The 24,530-nt window shown below is 56.4% G+C and overlaps 1 protein-coding gene across 5 annotated transcripts in view; it reads right to left on the bottom strand.

Annotated features, from left to right (window-relative positions):
* Window positions 1-228: 228 nt before the first annotated feature.
* LLGL2 (LLGL scribble cell polarity complex component 2) overlaps window positions 229-24,530 on the bottom strand; it is a 46,199-nt gene continuing 21,897 nt past the window's right edge. For 4 of the 5 annotated variants that reach the window (XM_077163843.1, XM_077163840.1, XM_077163842.1 and 1 more), the window contains exons 3-26: window positions 17,478-17,575; window positions 15,605-15,686; window positions 15,125-15,240; window positions 14,600-14,758; window positions 9,230-9,392; window positions 8,988-9,120; window positions 8,599-8,653; window positions 7,884-8,038; window positions 5,474-5,691; window positions 5,329-5,396; window positions 5,060-5,213; window positions 4,877-4,981; window positions 4,216-4,508; window positions 3,985-4,135; window positions 3,486-3,636; window positions 2,856-2,972; window positions 2,590-2,756; window positions 1,924-2,188; window positions 1,616-1,769; window positions 1,386-1,414; window positions 1,115-1,162; window positions 891-933; window positions 740-801; window positions 229-520 (exon numbers count right to left, since the gene is read on the bottom strand). In XM_077163843.1, the coding sequence (XP_077019958.1) occupies window positions 513-520; window positions 740-801; window positions 891-933; window positions 1,115-1,162; window positions 1,386-1,414; window positions 1,616-1,769; window positions 1,924-2,188; window positions 2,590-2,756; window positions 2,856-2,972; window positions 3,486-3,636; window positions 3,985-4,135; window positions 4,216-4,508; window positions 4,877-4,981; window positions 5,060-5,213; window positions 5,329-5,396; window positions 5,474-5,691; window positions 7,884-8,038; window positions 8,599-8,653; window positions 8,988-9,120; window positions 9,230-9,392; window positions 14,600-14,758; window positions 15,125-15,240; window positions 15,605-15,686; window positions 17,478-17,575 (2,994 nt within the window). In that variant the 3' untranslated portion in view covers window positions 229-512. The remainder of the gene's footprint in view (window positions 521-739; window positions 802-890; window positions 934-1,114; window positions 1,163-1,385; window positions 1,415-1,615; window positions 1,770-1,923; window positions 2,189-2,589; window positions 2,757-2,855; window positions 2,973-3,485; window positions 3,637-3,984; window positions 4,136-4,215; window positions 4,509-4,876; window positions 4,982-5,059; window positions 5,214-5,328; window positions 5,397-5,473; window positions 5,692-7,883; window positions 8,039-8,598; window positions 8,654-8,987; window positions 9,121-9,229; window positions 9,393-14,599; window positions 14,759-15,124; window positions 15,241-15,604; window positions 15,687-17,477; window positions 17,576-24,530) is intronic. The other variant, XM_077163844.1, reaches the window with a different exon arrangement.

Genomic DNA, 24,530 nt, shown 5'->3' with positions numbered 1-24,530 from the left:
GCCTCGCCATGCGCCCCTTGCAGAGGGTGCAGCACCTTTGGGCACCACCAGAGCAGCTCGTCTGGATTCAAGTGGCTTCGATGCCAGGTTCTCCTGGGTGCCCGCCTGCTGTGGGGGGCAGACGCGGGGGCAGGGGCTTCGCGGGGAGGCAAGGGACCGGCTCGTGAGCCTTTCCACGTAGGTGGAAAACATCACAGTTAAAAAATTACGGTTGGCAGGCCAGAGCAGTGAAAAGGTAATAAGGTGTTTATTAAAAACTCTTTTGTACCCAGAGGCAGTTAAAATTTATAATTTAAAACCCAACCTGCTACAAAAAGAGGGACGGGAGGAATGACAAGTGTGCAACATTGACAAAAGGACTGAGACAGACAAGGTCCCCAGGGGACTCAGCCCCAGGCTCAGCCCAGGCCGGAGCGGCAGCGGGGGTGGCCCTGGGGTGCTCCGAGCCCCCCGCTCCCAGCCCCGCAGAGGCCTCGGTAGTGCGTGATCACCGCGCAGCGCTGGCGCCACTGTCACTCGGCTGCGGAAGGAGGTGGAGGGGCCGCAGCTCAGGCTCGGGCGGGAGGGCCACCACGTGCGCCCACCCGAGCCCACGGACACGGAGGTTCCCAGGACAACTGGGGACACATGTCAGGGCTGAGATGGAGCCCGGGGTGGGGGCGCAAAGGGGCTCTTCCTCCCACCGACACCCCCAGGACAGCTGACCGTGCCCACTGGCATGGGGTGCGCACCCCCCTACCTCCTCCGTTGCTGAGGCTGTGTCCCATCGCCATGCGCCGCGAGTGCCAATCGCCACAGCTCCTGCATTGGCAGAGGAGGGCGGTCACCGAGCCAGGGGACTCGGTAGCAGCTACTCCCAGAGCCCTGGATTCAGGCAACCCCTGACTTACCCTTGGCCTCCCTCCAGCGTGCTCTGGATCTCCTTCAGGACTCCTATGGGGCCAGGGTGCAGGGAACAGGGGGCCATGAGAACGGGGGGGCAGAGACATGAGCCCTGGACCCCTTTCACCAGAGGTGCTGGGCCGGCCTGCCTCCCCCTCCCTCACCTTGCAGGGAAAACGCCCTCGGGGCCTCCCCCCATTTCAGTCCCACTCCCACCCCCACCCTGACTCACTCTCATCATTGAGCAGCGCGCGCTCCATCACCAGGACGGGCTTCCTCTCTAGAAGGCAGAGTCTAGGTGAGGGGAGCCCTGCTCTCGCCTCCTCTTCCCTGGCTCCCTACCCCATGGTGGGGGGCTGGAAGGAATGCTGTTTCCACCCCCAGCCCGAACACCACCTGCTCACCTGGGGGGCCCCTTCCCTCTTTCCTGTCCCCAGGTGTGCTCAGGAGGCCCCTGCCCCCACCCGCGCCCAGGGCAGCGGCCCCAGAGAGGCCCGCCTTACCCTCTCCATCATGCTGGCTCCCCGAGTTCCTGTGGGGGAGGGACCATCAGGGTCGGGCTGAGGCTCCCACCCCAGCTCTGAAACCCCTGTGCCATGGGGTGTGAGATCACCAAGCAGGATGCTCGGAGGGAAGCCCTGGCTGGGGAGGGGAGGGGAGGGGAGGGGAGGGGAGGGGAGGGGAGGGGAGGGGTTATGAAGGCCGAGGAAGGGCTGCCTGTCCTTCTGCCCACCTGGCACGGCCCAGGGCCTTCTCAGGGTCGGCCCCGTTGCGGGGGTGACTGTGGATCTTGGTTTCTGCCAAGGCCACCAGACACCGGGGCTCGACCAGCCACTTGGTGGAGAGAGAGAAGCGCTCGAACTCCGAGGGTGAGATCAGGTAGAAACCTGGGGAGAGGAGGAAGGGGCTGGGAGGTGAGCCCAGCCCTGCAGCCTGCCCCTTCCCATCAGTCCCCGGTGGCATAGCCAGGTCTGGTGTCCCGTCCACCCCCACTCACGTCCCTGCTGCAGAGGCCCCAGGAGAGCACCCGCAGCCACACACCTTGGCCGTATTTGGTGAAGACGCAGGAGGCGATGCCGCTGACGTCCTCCCGGCGGATGCAGCTGTAGCGCACCTGGGGCTTGAGCAGGGGCAGCGAGACCACCTGGATGTCACCCAGGTTGGTGAGCACGGCCAGGTGGTGCTCCCCGTAGTTCTCTGCCCGGCAGCTGCCGAAGTGGGCCACGCTGACCCGCCTCACCCGTGAGCCCTCCAGGGCGGTCAGCTTCAGCTTCAGCTTGGCACTCACCTTGGGCAGCGTGAACACCTGCAGCCAGGGAAACTGGTCACACCCATGGCCGAGCAAGGCTGCCTCTGGGCCTCAGCCTGTGCCACCCCACCTTCCCAGCCAATGACGTGGTCCTCGGTGCCCCGAGTTGGCACCTAGTCACTGGCACTCGGACTAGGACAATGCTGAGGTCACTGCTCCCATGTCGAGACTTTGTGTCCCTCCCATAAACACAGGTCCTGGGTTAGCATCCCTACCTCTGCCCTCTGGGACGGCACACAAGACACTTGTGCTTTCCCATGCCTCGCACTTCAGACACCGATTTCAAATAAAACCTTACTGTAAACGAGTCCCAGCCGTAATCACCTGCGCCCAGGCCCTGAGCCCCCTGGAGGTCCCAGCAAGTCCTGGGGACCCTGCCCTCCCACCATGCAGGACACCTTGAACTGCTCTTCCGACACGACGAGCAGCTGGTGGCTCCCCTGCATGTCTGGGCTCTTGGACAGGTCGTGGGCCACTTCCAGGGGTTCAGGGAGGGGGATGCTGTGTCCGTCCAGCACCAGGAGGCCCACCACGGGCGCCCGGTGCATCAGCTGGATTTCCTTGGCTGTGGGAGGGGGGAGGGGGATGGGTGGGCGGCCAGCAGGTCCAGCTGGCCCGGCCTCCCCTGTCCCGCCCAGCCTCCTCCACCCCACCCAATGCTCACCCTGCTCTGCCCGCACGGGCTCGTCCATTCTCCGCTCTGCGGGGGGCACGCGCAGGGAGAAGGCGTAGACAGTACCGCCATTGGTGCCAGCCCACAGCGAGGGGCAGTGGCGGGAACCTGCCAAGGGGCCAAGCTCCAGGTGTGTGCCCTACCCGGGAGAAGCCTTCCCAGGCGACTACAGAATTAAGTCAGCAAACCCCTGAGCTTCAGTTTCCTCCTCCGTAAAACCAAGATGTGGCCCCCCCAGAGATGATCCCCAAATGCCGTGACACAACAGGCAGCCTCTAGGCCCCACTCTACCCCTCCCTTGCCTGGGCACAGTGGGGGGGCCAGGGAGAACCTGCTGACAAGCTGCTGCTCCCACAGGCCTGTCTGGTGCCAGCAGGTGCCTGGCCACGTGCTGTATGTGCACCGCCCCCGTCCCCATCACAGAGGCCCAGCGAGGCTCAGGGGCACGCCCGACGCCGCCCTTCTACCCAGGCAGGGCCAGGCCTCCTGCTCACAAGGCTCCCCCAACCAGGGAAAGCGCCGCGCAGGTACCCACCCCCACCCTCGCCGTGCAGGCAGTGCCATCATGCACGCAGCATGCCCGCCTCGGGCCCCCGCTGCCCTCCTTGGCTGGCCACTCACTGTCCCGCAGGTAGGTGTCGGCAAAGTAGAGGGTCCGGACAAAGCCCGTGAAGGAGTCCTCCGCCGAGCGGGCCTCGATCTTGCGCTGCACAGGTGCCAGCTCCATGTCCTGCAGGCCTACCCGCTCCGCCTTGGCGCCTGCCTCTTGCCCCTGCGGTGGGTGGGCCTCTGTGAGCGTGGGGCTCCGGCCGCCCCTCCCCAGGACATGGCTTTGCCCAGAGGCGCCCCTCCCCGGGGAGGAGCCCTGCTGCCGGGCCGCAGCCAAGGAGATCTGTCGAAAAGGACGTGCCTCCAGGCCACAGGAAGAGAGCGAGCAAAGGGTGCCGTCGCAGAGGACCTGCCTCTAGGGCCAGCAGTGCCCTTGTTTCTGCTTGCACCGGGGGCAGCTGAGGCCCAGAAGCAGGGTCTGTGGTCACCCCATCGGGACCCAGAGTCATGCCAGCGGCCACTGGACAGACCCGGGAGGAGGGCGGAACCTTGCCGGCCGCTCAGGCCTCACCTCTCTGGGGGGCCCAGGGGCTGGCCGCTTCCGGTTGGACACCCTGCTGCGGCGCATCCTGCGGAAGGACTGGCGCAGCGACTTCTTCAGGGACTTCACGCGGGACAGGGGGCCCTCTAAGGACAGCTGATCACTGGGGTGCAGCGTGCACCTGGGCGGGCACCAGGTGGGTCAGCACCGCCTCCCCCCACCTGACCCCCGCCCGGGCCCCACCCAAGGAGGGCTGCTCACTTGACAAAGACCTGCCGCCGCTGCTGGTGGTCAAAGAGGCCGAAGCCATGGCTGGTGCCGAAGGCCACAAGCCTCCACTCGGAGTGCAGGGCCAGGGACGTGACCACAGCTGGGGGCTGGCACTGTACCAACACAAAGGGCTGGAAGCCGGGCTCAAAGCGCACGGGCCCCGGGCGGGTACAGAGGCGCTCGTGGCCCTTCCAGCGGTAGCCCTCCTGGTCCTGCAGCAGGTCAGCCTCCACCTGCTCCACGGTGTGCTCCGCCTCCTCGTCGTTCAGCTCCAGCACCAGCACCTGGGCAGGGCGGGGTGGACGGCGGGCAGGGCTGAGCCAAGCCAGGGTCAGGGCCCTGGCTGGTGGGGACAGCAAAGGAGCAAAGGATGCAGGACGCACGTCGAGGCCCAGGGCTCCAAGCAGGGCCCAGCCTGCGGGCAAAAACCTACCACCCCCAGGGCCTCCCACTAATGGGACGGGCCACCCTCCTCCACCTGCAGGCAAAGGGGCTTGATGATGGCCTTGGGGACACCACGGGGGGGTGGGGTGGAGGGTGTCCTTTCAGGAGAGTGGCTCCTGTCCCTGCTTTCCCACATCCTGAAAAGAAGTACAGGGGCCATGGACGGTGCCCAGTCACTCGACCCAACCCTCCACCCCAGGCCTGTCACCTGTCCTGCTGTGCCAGCCGCGGCCAGGTAGCCACTGTATTTGCAGAGGAAAATCTTCTGGATGCCCAGCCGGGGGTCGTCGCTGTAGGGGTCGAAGGAGCCCACCTGGCAAGCGCAGGGGGGCCCGTGAGCGGCCTTGGGGCCCAGGCACAGCTGGCACTGCCCGCCCGGCTCCAGCCTCACCTTGCGGAGGGGGGGCCACTCGTCCTCGGCCTGGGTGGAAAGGCTCTCGCTGGGGTCCGTGTCGGTGAGGAACACCCGGACAGTGCTGAGCCTGTAGAGCAGCCGCAGGCAGACCCCCGAGGCATCCCAGAAGCGTACCGAGCCGTCCTCGTGCCTGCAGGCCGAGCCGCCCACCCGCAGTGAGAGCCATGTGGTGCCCGTGGCCAGGCCCCCGCCCCTGGCCCCGCAGCCCCCACCAGGAAGGGGTGAGGGGCACCCATGTCACCTACCCCGTGAGCAGCAGGTCCCGCTGGGGCGGGGCCGGGGCCAGGCTGGTGCCCCCGTCGATGGGCCACTCCTGGAGGGACACACGAGTCAGCGGGAGAGGCAGTCTGGAGGGCGAGGTCCAGGTGCGGGCAGCCAGGCTGGACCTACCATGCTGGAGAAGTGGGCGTTCTGCCGGCTGCCGGCGGCGAGGATCCGCTCCCACAGCTTCAGGGGGATGTTGGAGACGTGGTGGGAGCAGGTGATGGCCGAGCAGTGCAGGGAGGCGAGGTAGGGGGGTGGCACCAGCGGCCAGCCGGCCGTCTGCAGGTCGATCACCACCAGTTCCTCCTCGGCCAGCACCACCAGGGCGCAGGGGTCATCAAAGGCTGGGGGCATGGGGCAAGGGTCAGGGGGCACAGGAAGAATCGGAAGCTCCAGGGCCGGGGTTTGGGCATTTTGTCTGCATTAGGGAGATGCAGGTGCTCGGCAGGTTTGGGGGCCACAGACTTGGGGCCCCATGGAGGCTTCTGAACCAGCCAGATGGTCCTGGCTCCTGGCTGCTAGAACAGTCTCTTCCTCTCTCCCCGGAGCATGTCGGGAGCAGCCGGTCAGCACAGGGCTCACAGGCAGTGGCACCTACCCAAGCTGGGCTCTGGTTGTGCCCCGGGGCCCACTTCTGTGCCTGCAAGACCCTCTTCCCTGGCCCTCCCTCGCCAGGTGCTCTGAGAGGCCCGCTCTCCCCTCCTGGGGAACCAGCCCTGGCTCAGGTGCACCTGGCGATGGTCTTCTCATAGGGTGGTGTTTAAGGGCCGCACACAGACTCACACAGGCCTCAGGAGCATCCAGCCAGCACTTAATACATGCACAAGCCAGACCCACACCCATTGGCAGGAACCTCAGGCCAGGGTGACTTGTGATCTACCGCCCTACCTGCCCTGTCCTGGCAGCCAGGCTCCTCGGTGGGGAGGGGCTTGGGCACTCTATGGATAGAAATGTCCCTTTTCTTCTTTATCACCTGGTGTCCTGTGCCTTCCTTCCCTGGCCAGGCTGATCTCCCCAGGTTCCTACCAGGCCACCCTCCGGGGCACCCATTGAAGAGTGGAGGTGCAGCTAATGGCTTCAATTTCTAAGTCAGAATGTTCCAGAAGCCTCGTCTGATAGCGTGCCCCTCGCAGGCTGGCACATCCACCTCCAGGTCCAGGGAAGCTCCATGGCCGTGCCTGGGGACACTGGCCCTTCCCTGGCTCCTCTGTGTGGCACAGGCCCTCAAGGAATGGCCATGGTCTCTGCCTTGGCTTCCTCTCCACCCCCCACCATCTTCTCCTGAGCCCTATACAATGAGGCTTTTGACTCCAGCAGAAAGCTCAGGTCTGGGTCATGTAGCCACCCCCCAACAGTCGAGTCTCACTCTTTCTTGAACTGACGCAATTGACAGGCCCTTCTTCCTGAAATCCTTTCTTCCCTGTGCATCTTTCTCAGCTCTCTTCCTATCTCACTGACTGCTCCTTCTCAGTTTTTCTCTGCTAGGTCTTCATCGACCCTCTGTACCTCTCAACTTTTAGAGTGCCCTGGGGCTCGGTCCTTGGACAAATTTCCCTGTCTCACCCACTCCCCGGGTGGCCACATCTCGTCTACGCTTTTATGTCTCTATGAGGATGACTCGAGTTTACACCTGCAATCCAGTTCATGTACCCAGATCTTGGTGGGACTGGGAGGGAGTTGGGGACGCAGAAGGACAACCACAGGAGGTAGCCTGTCCTGCGGGTTTCTCTCCTGCCTCCCCAACCCCAGCACCAGGGGCAGTGGGGGCAATCAGAGCTCAGGGACCCCTACACTGACTGGTTGAATAAGAGAGCCCTAGACCTCTACTCTCAGCATCCCTCTGTGCCAAGCCGGAGGAAGGAGAACGGACTGAGAAAGAAGGAAATACAGGGGCGGGGTCTCCCTCCTTCAGGGGAGGGCACAGCCCAGCTGTGTCCTGGAGCAGCTGCGCCTCCCACCAACCCTGGGGCTCAGAGTCACTAGGAGAGAGTCCCCCCACCCCAGCCTCCCCTCCAGGCCCAACCCCCCACCACAGTCCTTCTGGTCCTGCCTGTCACCCAGTTTCTGAGGCTGACTCAGGACCTTGGTGCTCTGCCCAAGCTCAGGAGACCAACCCAGAACAGACCTAGACTGCCCCCCAACCCAGCCTGTAAGGAGGTGAAGGAGCTTCCTTCACCATGTCCAATCCAGGACTCCCGTGCCTAAGCTGGGTGGGTGTTAAATCTGATGACTCAGACCTGACCCTTATGGCCAAGTCTCCCCAGACACCAGAAAGGTCTAAGAGTGCTTGGGGACCGGCAGGCATTGGCCGTAGGGACAGAGCCCGGGCTGGGCCTCAGGCTGGGGTGGTAGGGGCTGGAGGATGGGCGCTGCTGGTCTTGACACAGTAAGAAAGGTGCAGGGGGGCCCAGGGCTGGGAGGGGAGAGGGTTTGGGGACACATGTGCAGGACCCTTCTCCTCATTTGGGGACCCCCTGCATCTCCCCATTCCTCCCAGCACCTAAACCACCCCCTGCAGCTCCCAGAGCTCGCCCACCAGCTGCGGGGTCCGCCTCGGCGAGGACCGTGAAGTCGATGACTCGGGAGGTGAAGTCGAAGGCAGTCTGCTGGCCGTCGTGGGCCACGGACACGCAGTGGCGGTCCCCGAAGCTGGCCCGGGGCATGCCGCCCTGGAAGATGGTGAAGGGAAGCCTGGCAGGCAGAAAAGGGGGCATGGGACGGGGCTCCCCATCACGACCCCACAGGCCAGGCTGGCAGCTGGGATTTTTCTGGAGCATGGAGGACAGTGCCAGCTGCCATGGCAGGGCTTGGGGTCCCAGGGTCCCAGTGCTAGCCCACCCAGGCTGAGGAGGAGGGCCGGTCCCCTGGGGTGGGCGGGGCAGACCCATCTCTCTCCGAGGGCAGGAGCGCCTGGGGGCAGGACTGGGGCCCCGGCGGGGAGTGGGGGGGTTCTGAGTTATGCAGACGTGCCTTTCTCCACTCGCACATCAGGTCTCCCTGGAAGACTCTGTTTGGAGTCTTCAAACAATCTGAAACCTGCCGTTCCAAACCCCCTCTCTAGGAGGGTGGGAGGGAAGGAGGACTGGACTTTGCAGAGACTGAGCCACTGAGAAGCCTGAACGGCCAGCGAGGAACCTGCCCTTGTCTTTCTTTCCAGGAGCCCGAGACGCCACATGGGGCCCCAAGCTGTGCACTGGACACCACCTCCCAGAGGCCCGCAAAAGGGGAAAGGGCAGAGTCCTGATACCTACCCCTTCCTGGTGGTCAGCCAGAAGATTTTGGTGATAGCCTTGCAAGGAAAGGGACCTGAGAAGAAAGGGATCAGCTTGAATTAATCTCCCCACACTCAGACATGTGGGCGAGGACCCCTCACGCCCACGCCCCCGTACCAGACCTATGCTTGGGACTCTTGCACTCACTAGTTCCCTCAGAAGGCCACACGGGGGACCAGGAAACCTGCTGTGTGGCTTTGGATCCAGCCTTTACCCTCTCTGGGCCCTAGGTACTGCTTCTCTGAGTCGTGCTCCCCACATCTAAACATAGGGAAGACCAACAGGGAACACCTGGCCTTGCACCCTGTGAGGTGACTGTCAGGTGGGGGTCAGGGCAGGGCCCTTCTTAGTGACCGAGAGGCACTGACCATAAGGCACGCAGCTGGACAGGGGTTCTGGGTGCTGGGTGTCGCCCGACACGGGCCACTGGCAGTAGCTGCCATCAGAATGGCAGCTGACAATCAGCCGGCCGTCACGCTGCCAACAGACGCTCTCCAGTTGCTGCAGGCGGGAGAGGCAGAGAGCGGCAGAGGCGGGTCAGGGAGGTGCCCCCATGCCCAGTGCCCCGGGGTTCCGGGGGGCAAAGCCAGCAGCTGTGACAAGGGGGTACCTGGCTGCTGAGGAAATGGCCAAGCACGCGGCAGGCCTGCAGGTCCCAGATGACGAGGAGGCCCCGGCTGTAGCCGATCAGGATCTGGGTGGGATCTCGAGGGTGCTCCTGTAGCGCCTCCACCATCTCGAACACCCGCCGGTGCCGGGCCTCCTCCGGCAACCTGGGCGAGGGGAGAGCCGTGAGCCCACGCGCCCCCCACGGCACTGCACACACGGGCCCATCGCTAGGGCGCCGCCAGTGGGAGAAAAACAGCCAGTATGACCAGATGTGCTGCAAAACTTCACAGGGATGCAAATGCACGAGGTAAGCCTATAAGGAAAGGCAAGGAGGAACTCCAGAACAGACATTTATGGTTACCTCTGGGGGCTAGCCAAGCTCTACTTCTTTACCCAAGAAATCTTACTGTGCAAAAACCTGCTAAGCTGTACAGTTATATCCAGTGCATTTCTGTAAGTAGGTGACATTTCATAATAAAAAAGTTTTTAAAATCTACCCAGAAAACAAACTCTCTAAGTGAGCTGGTCTCTGAGCCTTGACGCCCTCCTACTGCTCTGGGCCTGGAATGCTGATGTGATGTCTAGAGGGGCAGCAGCCAGCAGAGCCCATAAGGCAGCAGGCCCGGCCTCCTCTGACACGGAGGATGGAGCATGGAAAACAGAAAACAGCCTGGGGCGAGCAGATGTGTATATCATAAACAAAAGAAAACAAAACTTTTACCTTTAAGTATGTCCCCATACGTCAAGTGCTAGCACTGACCTCTCAGGAGTTACAATTAGAACCAGGGGACTTTAATCTTATCTGTCAAGTCTTCATTTGTAAAAAGGATTCTATCATGATATACTACTTACATAAATTAAAAAGTAACTGATTTAAATTAAAAGTAAACAATTTAAGAATGACATAATCTTGGAAAACATGGAGAGGCTTCAAGACGGTCAAAAGGAAGCTACATGGCAGGACCTGCGTGGCTGCCGCCCTCACAACTACTTGCCCCAGACTTTCCTTCATAAGTGTGTGTCCACATCCAGCGTCATTCATTTCAAAACGGGAATTCTACTGCATATGCTCCTTTGAAGATTGCTTTCTCTCTTAAATAGACCCCAACCATTTTCTCATGTGTCTAAAAGTCCTTGAAATATTCCCAATGAATGCAAAAATGCCCTTATGAATATTAGACAATTAGAAGGTTTCCAACTTTTCATTAAAAAAAAGCCCTCTAGAGAAGAGAAGGGAAAAGGAGAAAAACTAATGTAGGAAATTATCACTGAAAATTTCCCAACTCTTATGAAAGACTTAAAATTACAGATCCAAGAAGTACAGCGTACCCCAAAGAGAATAGATCCAAATAGACATACTCCAAGACATTTAATAATCAGAATGTCAGAGGTCAAAGAGAAAGAGAGGATCTTGAAAGCAGCAAGAGAAAAGCAATCCATCACAAACAAGGGAAGCCCAATAAGACTATGTGCAGATCTCTCAGCAGAAACCATGGAGGCAAGAAGACAGTGGGATAATATATTTAAACTATTAAAAGAGAAAAACTGCCAACCAAGAATTCTATATCCAGCAAAATTGTCCTTCAAAAATGAGGGAGAAATGAAAACATTTTCAGACAAAAAATCACTGAGAGAATTTGTGACCAAGAGACCAGCTCTGCAAGAAATACTATAGGGAACACTAGAGACAGATACGAAGACAGAAGAGAGAGGTGTGGAGAAGAGTGTAGAAAGGAAGACTATGAGTAAAGGTAAAAAGAAGGAAAATTAGATATGACATATAAAATCCAGAAGGCAAAATAGTAGAAGAAAGTACTACCCATGCAGTAATAACACTGAATGCTAATGGATTAAACTCTCTAATCAAAAGACATAGTCTGGCAGAATGGATTAAAAAACAGGACCCATCTATATGCTGTCTCTATTCAAAGGACACGAGGCCAAGGACACAAATGGACATTTACACACCAATGTTTATAGCACCATTATTAACAATTACCAAGTGATGGAAACAGCTAAAATGTCCATCAACAGAGAGTTGGCTAAACAAACTGTGACATTTACATAAGATGGAATATTATGCAGCTGTAAGACAGAATAAAGTTATGAAGTATGTAACAACATGAATGGACCTTAAGGACATTATGCTGAGTGTGATTAGCCAGAACAAAAGGACAAATACTGTATGGTCTCACTGATATGAACTGACATTAGTGAATAAACTTGGAATATTTCCTTGGTAACAGAGACCATGAGGAGATAGAAATAGGGTAAGATATTGGGTAACTGGAGCTGAAGGGATACAGCTTGTGCAACAGGACTGAATATAAAAACTCAGAAATGGACAGCACAATATTACCTAACTGTAATACAATTATGTAAAAACACTGAATGAAGCTGCATATGAGAATGATAGAGGGAGGAGGGCTGGGGCATAAATGAAATCACAAAGAAAGATAGACGATAAAGATTGAGAGGGTGTAATCTAGGAATGCCTAGAGTGTATAATGATAGTGACTAAATGTACAAATTTTAAAAATGTCTTTGCATGAGGAAGAACAAAAGAATGTCATTACTGCAGTGTGCTGAAAATAGATGGTACTTAATAGTTTAAAATTTCAACTCATGTGTGAGACTAAAGCAAAAAATGTTTATTTGGTACAAATCTATACTTTGACTAGTGCATCTCCTAATATAACTTATGTAGATAGTTGATTGAACACCTTAAGTACATGGAACTTTGTATAGGACATGAGATTTTGTTGGTTTGTCCAGGTGATGCCCTGATGAATCCCAGAGTGATTTGATCAGTGAGTGGAAAAGTATTTGCAAAGTCACCTTCGGGGAATGGTGAGAACGGGAGAAAACTCAACTTCCCCAAGTTGAATTCTTGATATTCTCACAAGCAGTGCGGACAATCAAAGCTATAAGCTGAGCCCCCAGTCTTGCAGCTTGTTCGTATGAAACTTAACCCCACAGGGGATAGGTCAAGCCTACTTAAAATTAAGCCTAAGAGTCACCCCCAAGAGAACCTCTTTTGTTGCTCAGATGTGGCCTCTCTCTCCAGCCAACACAGCAAGCAGACTCACCACCCTCCACCTGTCTACATGGGACATGACTCCCAGGGGTGTGGATCTTTCTGGCAGCGTGGGACAGAAATCCCAGAATGAGCTGAGATTCAGCATCAAGGGACTGAGAAAAATTCTAGAATGAGCTGAGACCCAGCATCAAGGGATTGAGAAAACCTTCTCGACCAAAAGGGGGAAGAGTGACATGAGACAAAGTGTCAATGGCTGAGAGATTCCAAACAGAGTCGAAAGGTTATCCTGGAAGTTATTCTTATGCATTAAGTAGATATCACCTTGTTATCCAAGATGTAAGGGAGAGGCTGGAGGGAACTGCCTGAAAATGTAGAGCTGTGTTCCAGTAGCCATGTTTCTTAATGATGATTGTATAATGATATAGCTTTCACAGTGTGACTGTGTGATTGTGAAAACCTTGTGTCTGATGCTCCTTTTATCTACCTTGTCAAGAGATGAGAGGAACATATGGAATAAAAACAAATAATAGCGGGAACAAATGTTAAAATAGATTTAGTTTGAAATGCTAGTGATCAATGAAAGGGATCAGTAAGGAGTATGGCCTGTAAAAATTTTTTTTTCTGTTTGTTATATTTTTCTGTTGTCTTTTTATTTCTTTTTCTGAATTGATGCTAATGTTCTGAGAAATGATCATGATGACGAATATGCAACTATGTGATAATATTGTGAATTGCTGAGTGTATGTGTTGGGAATGTTTGTTTCTTGTAATTTTTTTTAATTAATAAAAAATTAAAAAAAAAATAGACCTCTAGTGGTAAATGAAAGCTAAGGGTAAGGGGTATGGTATGTATAGTCTTTTTTTTCTCTATTATCATTTTATTTCTTTTTCTGTTGTCTTTTTATTTCTTTTTCTAAATCGATGCAAATGTACTAAGAAATGATGAATATGCAACTATGTGATGTTATTAAGAATTACTGATTGTACATGTAGAATGGAATGATTTCTAATTGTTTTGTTAATTTTTTAATTAATAAAAAAAAGTCCCAAAAAAAAAGAATTACTGATTGTATATGTAGAATGGAATGATATCTAAATGTTTTGTTTGTTAATTTTTTTAATTAATAAAAAAAGTTTAAAAAAAAATGGGAAAATCTTAAAAAAAAAAAAAATAGCCCTCTAACAGTCACTCTACTCTTGTACCTTTCATCAGAGCTTCCTCTTAGGATGAGGCCCTCTCAGATATCTGCTAGACCAAAGCAGAGGATGTTCTAAAATGTTTGGATTTAGGTGGGTAAAGGAGAGTCCCTGGGCATTTGGGCTGGGACAGCCCTCTCGGGTGGTCATGACCCAGGGAAGGACCCCCTCCCCCACTACAGGCCCATCAGCTGAGAGATACGGGGAAGGAGTACAGCAGGACCAAGGTCACCTGGGTGGCTCGGCTTGGGGGGCAGGCAGGACACTACCACATGCTAAGGGGCATCTCCCCCCATCCTGCCCTCGGACTGGGCCCCTGAGCAGCCCCAGCTGTGCCTGGCATCCTGCCCACCATCTGCTCCCACCTGGCCCTGCTCAGGGGGTCTGGGACCAGAGGGGGCTGGCTACCAGGACCCCGCTAGGTGGGCTCAGTAGCTGGAGGGGTGTCACTTGCATGTCCAGCCCACAGTCCTGGGGGGCAGCATGCAGCCTGGTGTCTGCAGCCTGCCCACCTGAACCTGAAGCAGCAACTTGTCCCAGCTCCCCGGGCTGCCCCTGCCCTTTGGAACTGCAGACTGTTCCACTATGACTGATCTGGAAGGGAACTCCATCCACCCCCTGTTTTGGAGCCCACGCCCCTCTCTCCAGGCCCAGACCCCATCAGCCTCCCTTTCCATCAAAGACTCCCCCACCAAGGGGCAGACCTTCCTCAACCATCTCAGTAAACCCGCAGGCTGTGGCTCTCAAGGTTCTTAGCCCCAGAGCCTGTGTGCGAGCAGGAACTCAGAGCCCAGAGCCCCTGTGGTCGGCTGCTGTCCTTCCGCTGCAGAGCTACCGGGGCTCAGAAACACATGCCATCAGTGCACCGCACACTGGGCTGAGAGCGGGAGGAGTCACAGTCATTTTGAGTCTCAGTTTCCTTGCCTTAGGATGAGGTGAGAAATTACCCCCAAGTCCCCTTTGGGGGCTATGATGCTAACATATTATTGGGGTTTTGGATTCTCAATTTTACGGTCATGTGGGAAGCTGAGAGGTCCCCCTTCCACCCTCACAGATGTTCCAGGAGAGAAATGATAAGCTCCGAGAGCCGTGACTGGAGGCAAGAAGGGAAGGCCACCTGGGCCCTGGGCTCACCGCTGCAGCACGGCATCCGAGCTGATGGCGCGGTCCTCCAGCACGCGGAAGGCTGGCAGCTGCACCGCAAACACGGTGCCGCTCTCGGTGCCCAGGTAGAGTAGCTCGCGGGAGGAGTGCGGCAGGACCACGGTCACCTGGGTGGCACTGGGGGCGGCCCTGCCAATGGGGAAGCCTGCTGTGAGTGGCTTGCTGCCCAAGTTGGAGGGGGGACACTGGGGACAGGAGCCCCCAAATTGTGGCTGCCCCCTCCATCCCCAAGGAAGGCTGCGCTTAGAGAGAACAGGTCTGGGAGCTCCTCTAGTGGGGCTCCCGGCATCTTGGGCCAGGACAAACATACTGGAAACTTTCTGCCAAGACAGGAGACAGATGACAGAAAACACAGACTTGAGGTGGGATAAAGGCCCGGGGACCGCTGCACAGAGACTGCGGGTGGAGGCGCCTGGCGCAGACACGGACAGACCCTGCCAAGGGCTCAGTGGGGGCTTCAGAGGACGTAGGAGAGGAAGGGGTCCCGGTCCTCACCCAGGGGGGCCCCGCAGTGTGAAGCTCTCATCTTCCTGCAGCTCTGACACCCCGCCCTTGACCTTCAGGCTCCAGAGGTGCAGGCTGTTGTCATCCAGCAGGGTGACCAGCTGACACTGGGGAGGACAGGGGAAGGGGGCAGGAGGGTGCTGCATTAGCTGGGAAGGGCCGGCACCCACCATGGCCTCCACACCCAGGAGCAGCCCAGCCCACGCTGGCTGGGAGCCCCAGGACCACAGAGCCCCCGGCTGCTCTTAGGGCACCCTGGGGCTCCCCAGCTGCTCTTAGGGTACCCTGGAGTCCCCCAGCTGGGGAAAGGGAAGTGGCCCCAGGTCCCCTCACCAGTGATAAACGCAGTGGCCAGGGCCACCACACACCTGCCTTCCATACCATCCCCTGGAGAGGGTGAGGAAGGCCATGGAGGAGGCCCCTGTGCCCCAATGCCCAGCTGGGGACAGCCGCCCCCACCCAGCCCCTCACCTGGCCAGGCAGGAAGTGGATCTGCACCACAGCATTGTTCTCACGGTGCAGCCCCATGAACTCCACCCCGGGGGCCCCGTAGCTGGGAGGAGGCTCAGGAAAAGCTCTGGAAGGCTATAGGGACACCCCCCTGCCCCCCGCCAGTGCCAGGACCTCGGGGCCCATGTGCCAGGGAGTGTGCACAGCAGCAGAGGAGGCCCCCCCAAACCCCACGCCCCACCAGGACCTGTGCCCAGGGCCTGGGGAGGGGAAAGGACACAGCAGCAGCCCCGTGCGGCCATGAATTGACCTGAGGGTGGAGCCAGCTCCCATGGGGAGAGCCTTCCCAGCCAGGCAGGTGGGGGCAACTCCCCTTGAGGTGAACTTTATTTTGGCAATGGGAGGCTGCCTCCTCCCCACGCCACCTGAGCTGTGATAGATCCATCAGCTACCGTTTACTGGCACCTGCGAGGCATGCCCCTCCCCGCCCCCCCCCACCTGCAGCTATGGCCCACGTGTCTTGGCACCAGGGATCGATAACCAGGACATGGCCGTGGCCTGGCAATGATTAACCAGCCAAGGGTGACTGGGCCCCTGCCCTCCTGTGTACACACCACCTCCAGCCCAGCCCAGGCTGCCCAGCAGACTCAGGGACACCCTCCCCCACCCCAGCTCCCCTGGAGCCCGCCCTTGGGGTGCAGGTCAGACGGGTGGGCTCCAGGACTTCTAGTCCAGCCGGGGGAACCAGAGGTCCAGGAAGTGCAAGGACCGCCCCTCCAGTCTGGAAATGCGGGCTTGCCTCAAAAATGGCCCTGAACCCCGTCAGCCCCAGAACCAACCTTTCCGATAAAGGAAGCCGTAACTGGCCCACACCCATTGGCATGGGAGGCCTGTCCCTATTGACCAGGAGCCCACCAGGCGGGGTTCCCTGTGCTGACCCATCCAAGGACACTGCACTCGCTGGGGCATGTGGGGCTGAGGACCTGGACAGGCAGCAGCCCTTACCACCCTCCACCCCCTCCCTGCCTCTGGCTGTGGGCCAGCCCGTTTTTGATTCTTGTTGGAAGGAAAAGGGAAAAGAAAATGCTTCTTGGCCCTCCACCTGTAGCCCCTCGCCGGTTCAGGGCCAACTTGCTGAGAGGACATGTGGGACATCCCCAGGGCCAGGAGGTGTTGTCTACTGTCCACTTTCTTTTCTGGGGGGTGGGGGGAGGGTACAGCTGAGGGAAGGTGGAAGGCCCAAGGCTCCAGGCTGCCTGATGGCCCTGGAAGGGGGTGTGTTCCCCTGTCTTTGTGGGATCCCCCCTAGGAACCCCTCCACCGCAGGCTGAGTGGGGATGGGGCAGGCAGGGCCCAGGCTGCCGAGCACTGGCCCTCCACAGTTAACAAACACTGATGAAGCTCTGGGCTCTGACATTCCCTCCTCTCTGTGAACCCTAGCCCCCGGGCGCACACCCACCAAGGCAGGTGTCTCTGCACCCAGTCAGGACAGAGGGAAAAGAGCCCGATTCTGGCCCAGCCACCTCTCCCAGGGGCACAGAGGCAGCCACATGATGCCCCCAGCCCCATGACACACACAGCCAGCACAGCAGCTGGGGGCAGCTGCCACTCAGGGGGAAGGAAGGCTGAGAACAGAGAGGAGACTGCATTGAGGCTCTGGAAGGCCTCAGGAGGCAGAGAAAGCCTGCACCAACTCCACCAGGGAGAGCTCCCGGCTTCCTCCCCACAGGGAGGGCGAAACAGCTCTCCATGCAGTGTGTCCTGCCCCAGGAAAACCACTTCCAAAGCCAAATGAAGAATCCTGATTTTATCCCAACAGCCCACATGGGACAGGCGGGAAAAGCCATCCTTCCCTGGATTTCCCCACCCTGAAGCTGGGGGGTGGAAAGGATACAGCTTGATGGCTCCGGAGCGGGTGCCAATGGCCAGGATGCGCAGAGCGGGGCTGTAGCCGAGGGCGCTGGGCTGGTGCGGGAAGCCATGCTCCACCGTCTGCAATGAGAACCCAGGCATGGCCTCACACGTGTCCCCTCCGGCCCACGGTAGCTGGGTGCCAGGACGGCTGAGCCACCCCAGAGCCCTGCCAGGCCTTTGGGGCAGCTGCAGCAGGAAGGGAGAAGACAGTCCTACTTTGGGGATCTGACCTTGTCACTCCAGGCGTTGAAGCCAAATAAAGACCCATCCAACCTCTGCGGGCTTTCTGGTGGCCCTGTGGCCCCGTGGCCGTCTCTGTGGGCTCTTCGCTGATACCCCACCAGCCACTTGATACCCTGCAGGAGCCCTGACTCAGTGCCTCCACTGTGTGCACAGCAGTGACTGAACCGGGCCCCCTGAAGGGAGATGGGGGCGGGGGTGCAAGGGGCAAGGAAAGCTTTTGGGGGGCGGGGATTGGCAGAGCAAGGCACTGGCCACTCGGAGGTCTGTCTGCATTCCAGCCTCTGGCCTGCCCCTGGATCTGACAATAGTCCTTCCCAGCTCAGGGCTTCCCGAGGCACCACCAAACCCTAACCTTCAGATCTCTTTCAGGAACCCTCTTATCACCGGGAGCTCTCCTTCTCTTCTTCCCACTGAAATCATTTCTGCAGTGCTGTTTGCATGTCTGTAGTGTTGTGTGTGCTTTTTTTTCCCCCTCTTTGGCTTAGTACAGCTTCAACACTTAGTTTGCTCATGAATCTATAATTTGGCTGCAGCGGCTGGGGGGTGCGGTGCAGGAACTTGCACTTGTATGCCTGGCAGTGGACGCCGTCTATGAGCAGGGACCTTGGCGGGCTGCAGAGCAGTTGACCCAGCCGGGGCTTCCTCACAGCATCTCTTACTACAGAGGTGATGTACACACAGTGTAGGAACTTTGGAACATATAAAGTAATCTGAAAAAGACAGCAAAACTGCCCATACTCCCACAACCAGAAGTAACCCTGATTAATATCTCCAGGGTTGAGTCTCTCCTGAGCTCGTAAATGTATGTGTATGAGTCTATACTTAAATAAATTAAATGTTCGCTAGGTCTAATGCATTTAAGAACACACAACTGGGATCATGGCACACGTATATATGTATACACGCATGTGTACACATGCAGGGATAACCCTGCAGCCTTTTTTTCGACTTAGACCGAGTCCAGGTTGTTAAAAACTCTAAAACTTTTCAACTTTCAAGAGGCTGGAGAACACCTGCTGCGCGGAGGTGCCCGAACTCAGCGGGCCCCCGTTTGTGGGATGTTCACTTTATTTCCAGCTTTTTCAAACTTGCAAACCACATACTGCTGCCCATTCCTTCACTCGTCTCCACTTGCAGCTTTGAGCCAGATGCCCCAGGAATGAAGTTACTGGTTAAAAAGGTGACAGTGTCGACGCTAGAGATTTAGACTGACAAACCATTTCTGGGCGGGTTTGTTTGGTCTGGTTTCTTAACCAGTGGCCCCAACCCCCCTCTCCTGGCTCCCAGAGGGTACTGAACCTATAGGCTAGATCAGAGGAGAACAGAGCTTCAAAAGTATTTTTTTTTAAACTGTGAAGACTCTGCTCTACAGAAAAAAAAAAAGCTGCGGCAGTGAGGCGGGGCCTAGCGGGGCCCCTGCTTTCTCAGCAGTCCTCCAGGGAGCCACGGGCCAGCTGTCATCAGGCCCTCAGGCCGGCCAGCCTGGCTGCTGACCGCAGCCCCCTCCTCCACCAGGACAGTGGAGTAGGGGCAGGAAGGAGAGCCAAATGAGGGCCTATTCTGGGGTGTCTGGGCCCAAGGGGCGTGGAGATCTCCAAGTCTGCCCTCCAAATGCATACCTGGAGGGGACGCCGGAAGGACAGAAGTGAGGGGCCAGAAGCCCCAGGCCAGCCCAGGCCTCCGCTCAGCTATGCAAAAAATGCAGAGCCTGGAGAAGCCCTGGTCAGATAGCGGACTGTGTGGAATGTAAACATTTCCCAGGAGAAGGAGGGCAGGGGACAGGATGAGGTATGCAGGGCCAGCTTCCCCTGGGCCCCGCTAGGCCTCGCCAGTCCCTGGTCACTGGGGGGCTCAGGAAAATGGCAACCAGAGCTGGGGAGAAGGGTCCTGGGACGGCAGCGCTCCCCCCACTTCCACCCTGCAGCAGTGGGCAGGGTCCCCGGGGAGGGCTCTGGGGAGGAGCCCTGCAGGAGACCCCCACCCAGAGCTGCGCCTGCGGTGGTGGAGTTCCTGCGATGTGGCTAGTGCCACCGAGGAACTGAATTTCAAGTTGCATTTTATTTTAAATAATAAATTTTAAAACAGATACTAAGTTCAGTTACAGGAAAGCTTTCAGGTGGGATTGAGACAACTTAGGTTCTCGAGGATGGGGCGGGGGGAGAGGGTAGAGTCAGGTGGCCTGAGCTCCTCTGCTACTTAAGAAGCGTGCCTTTGCCCCCAGCCTCATTCCCATCGGGAGCAGCAATGCCTGCATTTTTCAGGCCTGCCCATCTACCCGGGTGGCAGGGGGGGGAGCTCTGAGTACCCCCAAAGCACATGAGCCGTGCCCGCAAGCCCCAGTTTCCTTCTAAGGTTTTCCAGCAACCCACTGGGCCCCTTGGGGCATCTTCTCCAAGTTCCCAATTCTTGAGGGACTAAGGCTCCCTCCAGGACAACATAAGGACATCGAATTTCCCAGGGACCTTACCTGGACCCAGGAGAGTGTGCTTGGTCAAATGCAAATAAAATGGCAGCTCCCAGGGGTTTCCCCAGGTGCTGGAAGGGGAAGCAGAGCTGTTTTAACATGCAAATAAGACCCACAAATCCCCGAGGACAAGGTGAAGGGGGGTCTTCAGGGCAGGTACCTGGGCTGGGCAAGGAGGTCTGGGAGCTACAGGCCACTGAGGGACCCGGGGTGGGGGCGCTTATGAGACATAGGAAAGGAAGGGGGTTTAGACCAGGGAGAGGACCGGACAGCTGACCAAGGGGACAAGGTGGAACTAAAACCCCAGGACTGCCCGGCCAAGGAAACCAGGTCAGGGAGAGCAGAGAAGCCCTGCCAGGCCCGGCCCCTTACCCGTGGCCTGCTAGCCCTTGCAGGCCAGCTCCCCCGCCGGGGTACAGAGTCCACGTCTCCCACCCCAGGCCTCTTTTAGTGTTAGGAGGGGCCTAGGTTCCTGGAAGAGGAGGCCAGCCCCGGCTGCCCAGTGCCGCATGCTCTGCAAACCCATGCCAACTCTGAATCGTCCTTCCACACAGGGGATGGGAAGTAGAAAGGTTATGGGGCAGAGGCTGGGCAACAGGGACAGCCTCGCCTGGAATCCAGGGGCCCAGCCCTCCCAGCTGAGACCCCACCTCAGGCTCAAAGTAGGAGGCAGACCAAAGCCTAGAGGTCAACCCGGGGGCCGCCGGCGCCATCTCCCCGGACCTGAGCCCAGCATCCGGCCTACCTGGGCCCTGCCCCAAGCCTGCTACCTGGCTCAGGTGACCTCTGCCAAGGGAGGAGACAACAATGAGCTCTTTTGACAGGGAGCTGGAAAAGGAGAGCAGAGACCTGCAGGCGCTGCCAAACTGCAACACTAGCCCCGTGGGGGAAAGAAGGCCCCATCTGTCTCAGCCTGGCTCTAGGACCCCATTTGGGGTTTCCAGAAGAGAGAGAGCTACAGCTGTCCATCAGAGACAGTGCAGCCCCTCGTCCCTTGGGTGTTGCCTGCCCTGGCAAGGGGGACCCTGCCCAAGAATGAGGGTCCAGAGGAGTCCCCAATTACTGTCAGGGACTGGGAAGCAAGGGAACAACAGGGACCAGAGCCTCTGAGGGTCTCCCAGGCTTTGGGGTGTCCATCTAACTGGCCGTGCTGGTGGCTCCGATGATACTGGGTGAGGTCAGCTCTGATTCCTGGCGGTGACAGCAACCTGGCCCTCCCCTTGCCATTGTCACCTGATACCAGGGCTCTGAAATACAGAAGCCAAGACAAAACAACCTGGCCCTCCTGGTTGGGACACACTGTTCAGGGCCTGGAGGTGGGGGAGGAAAGGGCCAGAGGCCCCTGGTGCCCTCCCAACCAGTTGGTTCAGACCTGCTGCAATTCACAGGAAGGGGCAGGCCTAGAGCTTTCAAGGCACAGGCTTATTACTCTGACAAGGTCATGACCCTCTCCTGGGCACTGCCTCCCTACCGAGGTGTCCGACAGGTCCCATGCAGTCCTCAGTGGCCCTCTGCTGGCACAGCTGGTTGACATATTTGTCTCTCCACCTCTCCCTATGGCTTGCAAGCCCCCAGAGGGCCCAGTACCCTACTCCCATAGCAAATGACTACTTTGCAGGTAAAGAAACAGGCTCAGAGGTGAGGTCAAGCCCAAGACCACACAGCTCAAACAGCAGGGGCAACTGGGATTTGTGCCCTGAAGGCCCTCACCCCCAGCCAGTGTCCTCTGTGACTCAAGCTGTACAAGCCCTGGACCCTCAGTTTCCTCACTGTAGAATGGAAACGACACCTGTGAGTCCTCGTGAGGATAAAGCAAGATAACAAACCGTAGTCTGACACTGAGTCTGACACCATTCAGAACAATTAACTCAGCACATCAACCCTGTGACAGATGCAGGGACTGTTAGGGTGGCCATTTTGCAGATGAGAAACAGAGAGGTTAGGTAACATGCCCATGGTCACACAGCAAGGACCAGGTCCTAGACCCAGCAACCCCTGTATAACCTCTGTGCCACATGGAGCCCCTCTGATGTGGACACGCAGCCCTGGGTAAGTAGGAGGGGCCCCTCCAACAGCTAGGCACTAGCAGATGGTTCTGAGAACCTGTCTACAGCTATAGCTCCTTCCCAGGTGCTGAAGCCAAAGGAACAGGATGTGCCACTCCTGCACCCCTGCCCTCCTCTTTGAGGCAGCACACTTGGTGGGGGGGGAAAGCAGTTTGGTCAGGAGGTGCTGCAGGCAGAGACCCAGCTTGTCTGGGTCAGAAGTTAGTATCTGCCTGTTGGGTGCTTGGGGTGGGCCTGTGATGGAGCCACTGTCCCAGCCCTGTTCCCTGCTCAGGGCCCTGTCGGCTGGCACCTCCAGCAGGGAGCTTTGGGGAAAAGGAATCAGTCTGGTTTGGACCCAGCTCACATCAGGCCAGCCTGGCTGGGGGCCTTCGGCAGGTGGACACCCTACCCTCCAGGGGCCAGACCCCCAGCTGGGTGAATGACTCCCACAAGGACCCCAGAAGCCCAGGGTGTCCCTTACCTGAGAGTATGAAGATTCCCCAAACCTGATGTCAAGCTAGATAATGCCCAAGAAGCCATGCTGCCCAGTACCGTGGCCACTCACCCGCACAGCTCTTCACATTTACACTTGAACTCATTTCATCCTCACAATAATTCTAGGGAGCTGCCGACATCCTCTCCAATTTAGAGTTGAGTGACTTGCTCAAGGTCACTTAGCCAGTGACCTAGAGAGCCAGGCTTTGGACCCAGGCAGTCAGGGGCAGGGCCACCACTGCGGCCCCCTGGGTTAAACCGCTGGTTGGTCAGTGCACGTCGCTGCTGCTGTTATTCCATCCTGATTCACACGTATCATTTTCCCTTGGTCTTACCCCTCCTGCATCCCCCCGCCTCTGCGTTCCCCAATGCTCATGCTGGACGCCATGGACACACACCTCCCTCCTCTGTCTCCCCCTTGACTCCGAATATCATCTCCATCACCAGCTCTCAGCAGTCTTAGATCCCATATAGTTCTCTATCCCAGTTGTTCTTAACTGGGAACCACGGGGGCAGTTCTGTCAATTGACAATTAGGACATTTGAAAATACTTGGAGACGGTTCAACATAAGAAAATCAATTAATGTAATACACCATATCAACAAATCAAAGCAGAAAAATCACATGATCATCTCAATTGATGCAGAGAAGGCATTTGACAAGATTCAACATCCTTTCCTGTTGAAAACACTTCAAAAGATAGGAATACAAGGGAACTTCCTTAAAATGATAGAGGGAATATATGAAAAACCCACAAATTGAAAACTTTCCCCCTAAGATCAGGAACAAGACAAGGATGTCCACTATCACCACTATTATTCAACATTGTGTTGGAGGTTCTAGCCAGAGCAATTAGACAAGAAAAAGAAATACAAGGCATCAAAATTGGAAAGGAAGAAGTAAAACTATCACTGTTTGCAGACGATATGATACTATACGTCAAAAACCCGGAAAAATCCACAACAAAACTACTAGAGCTAATAAACGAGTACAGCAAAGTAGCAGGTTACAAGATCAACATTCAAAAATCTGTAGCATTTCTATACACTAGTAATGAACAAGCTGAGGGGGAAATCAAGAAACGAATCCCATTTACAATTGCAACTAAAAGAATAAAATACCTAGGAATAAATTTAACTAAAGAGACAAAAAACCTATATAAAGAAAACTACAAAAAACTGTTAAAAGAAATCACAGAAGACCTAAATAGATGGAAGGGCATACCGTGTTCATAGATTGGAAGACTAAATATAGTTAAGATGTCAATCCTACCTAAATTGATCTACAGATTCAATGCAATACCAATCAAAATCCCAACAACTTATTTTTCAGAAATAGAAAAACCAATAAGCAAATTTATCTGGAGGGGCAGGGTGCCCCGAATTGCTAAAAACATCTTGAGGAAAAAAAACGAAGCTGGAGGTCTTGCGCTGCCTGACTTTAAGGCATATTATGAAGCCACAGTGGTCAAAACAGCATGGTATTGGCATAAAGATAGATATATCAACCAATGGAATCAAATAGAGTGCTCAGATATAGACCCTCTCATCTATGGACATTTGATCTTTGATAAGGCAGTCAAGCCAACTCACCTGGGACAGAAAAGTCTCTTCAATAAATGGTGCCTAGAGAACTGGATATCCATATGAAAAAGAATGAAAGAAGACCCGTATCTCACACCCTATACAAAAGTTAACTCAAAATGGATCAAAGATCTAAACATTAGGTCTAAGACCATAAAACAGTTAGAGGAAAATGTAGGGAGATACCTTATGAAACTTAC

Source organism: Tamandua tetradactyla, chromosome 6 (genome assembly GCF_023851605.1).
Source record: "Tamandua tetradactyla isolate mTamTet1 chromosome 6, mTamTet1.pri, whole genome shotgun sequence".
NCBI classification, from domain to species: Eukaryota; Metazoa; Chordata; class Mammalia; order Pilosa; family Myrmecophagidae; genus Tamandua; species Tamandua tetradactyla.
This window is presented reverse-complemented; position numbering and strand designations above follow the sequence as displayed.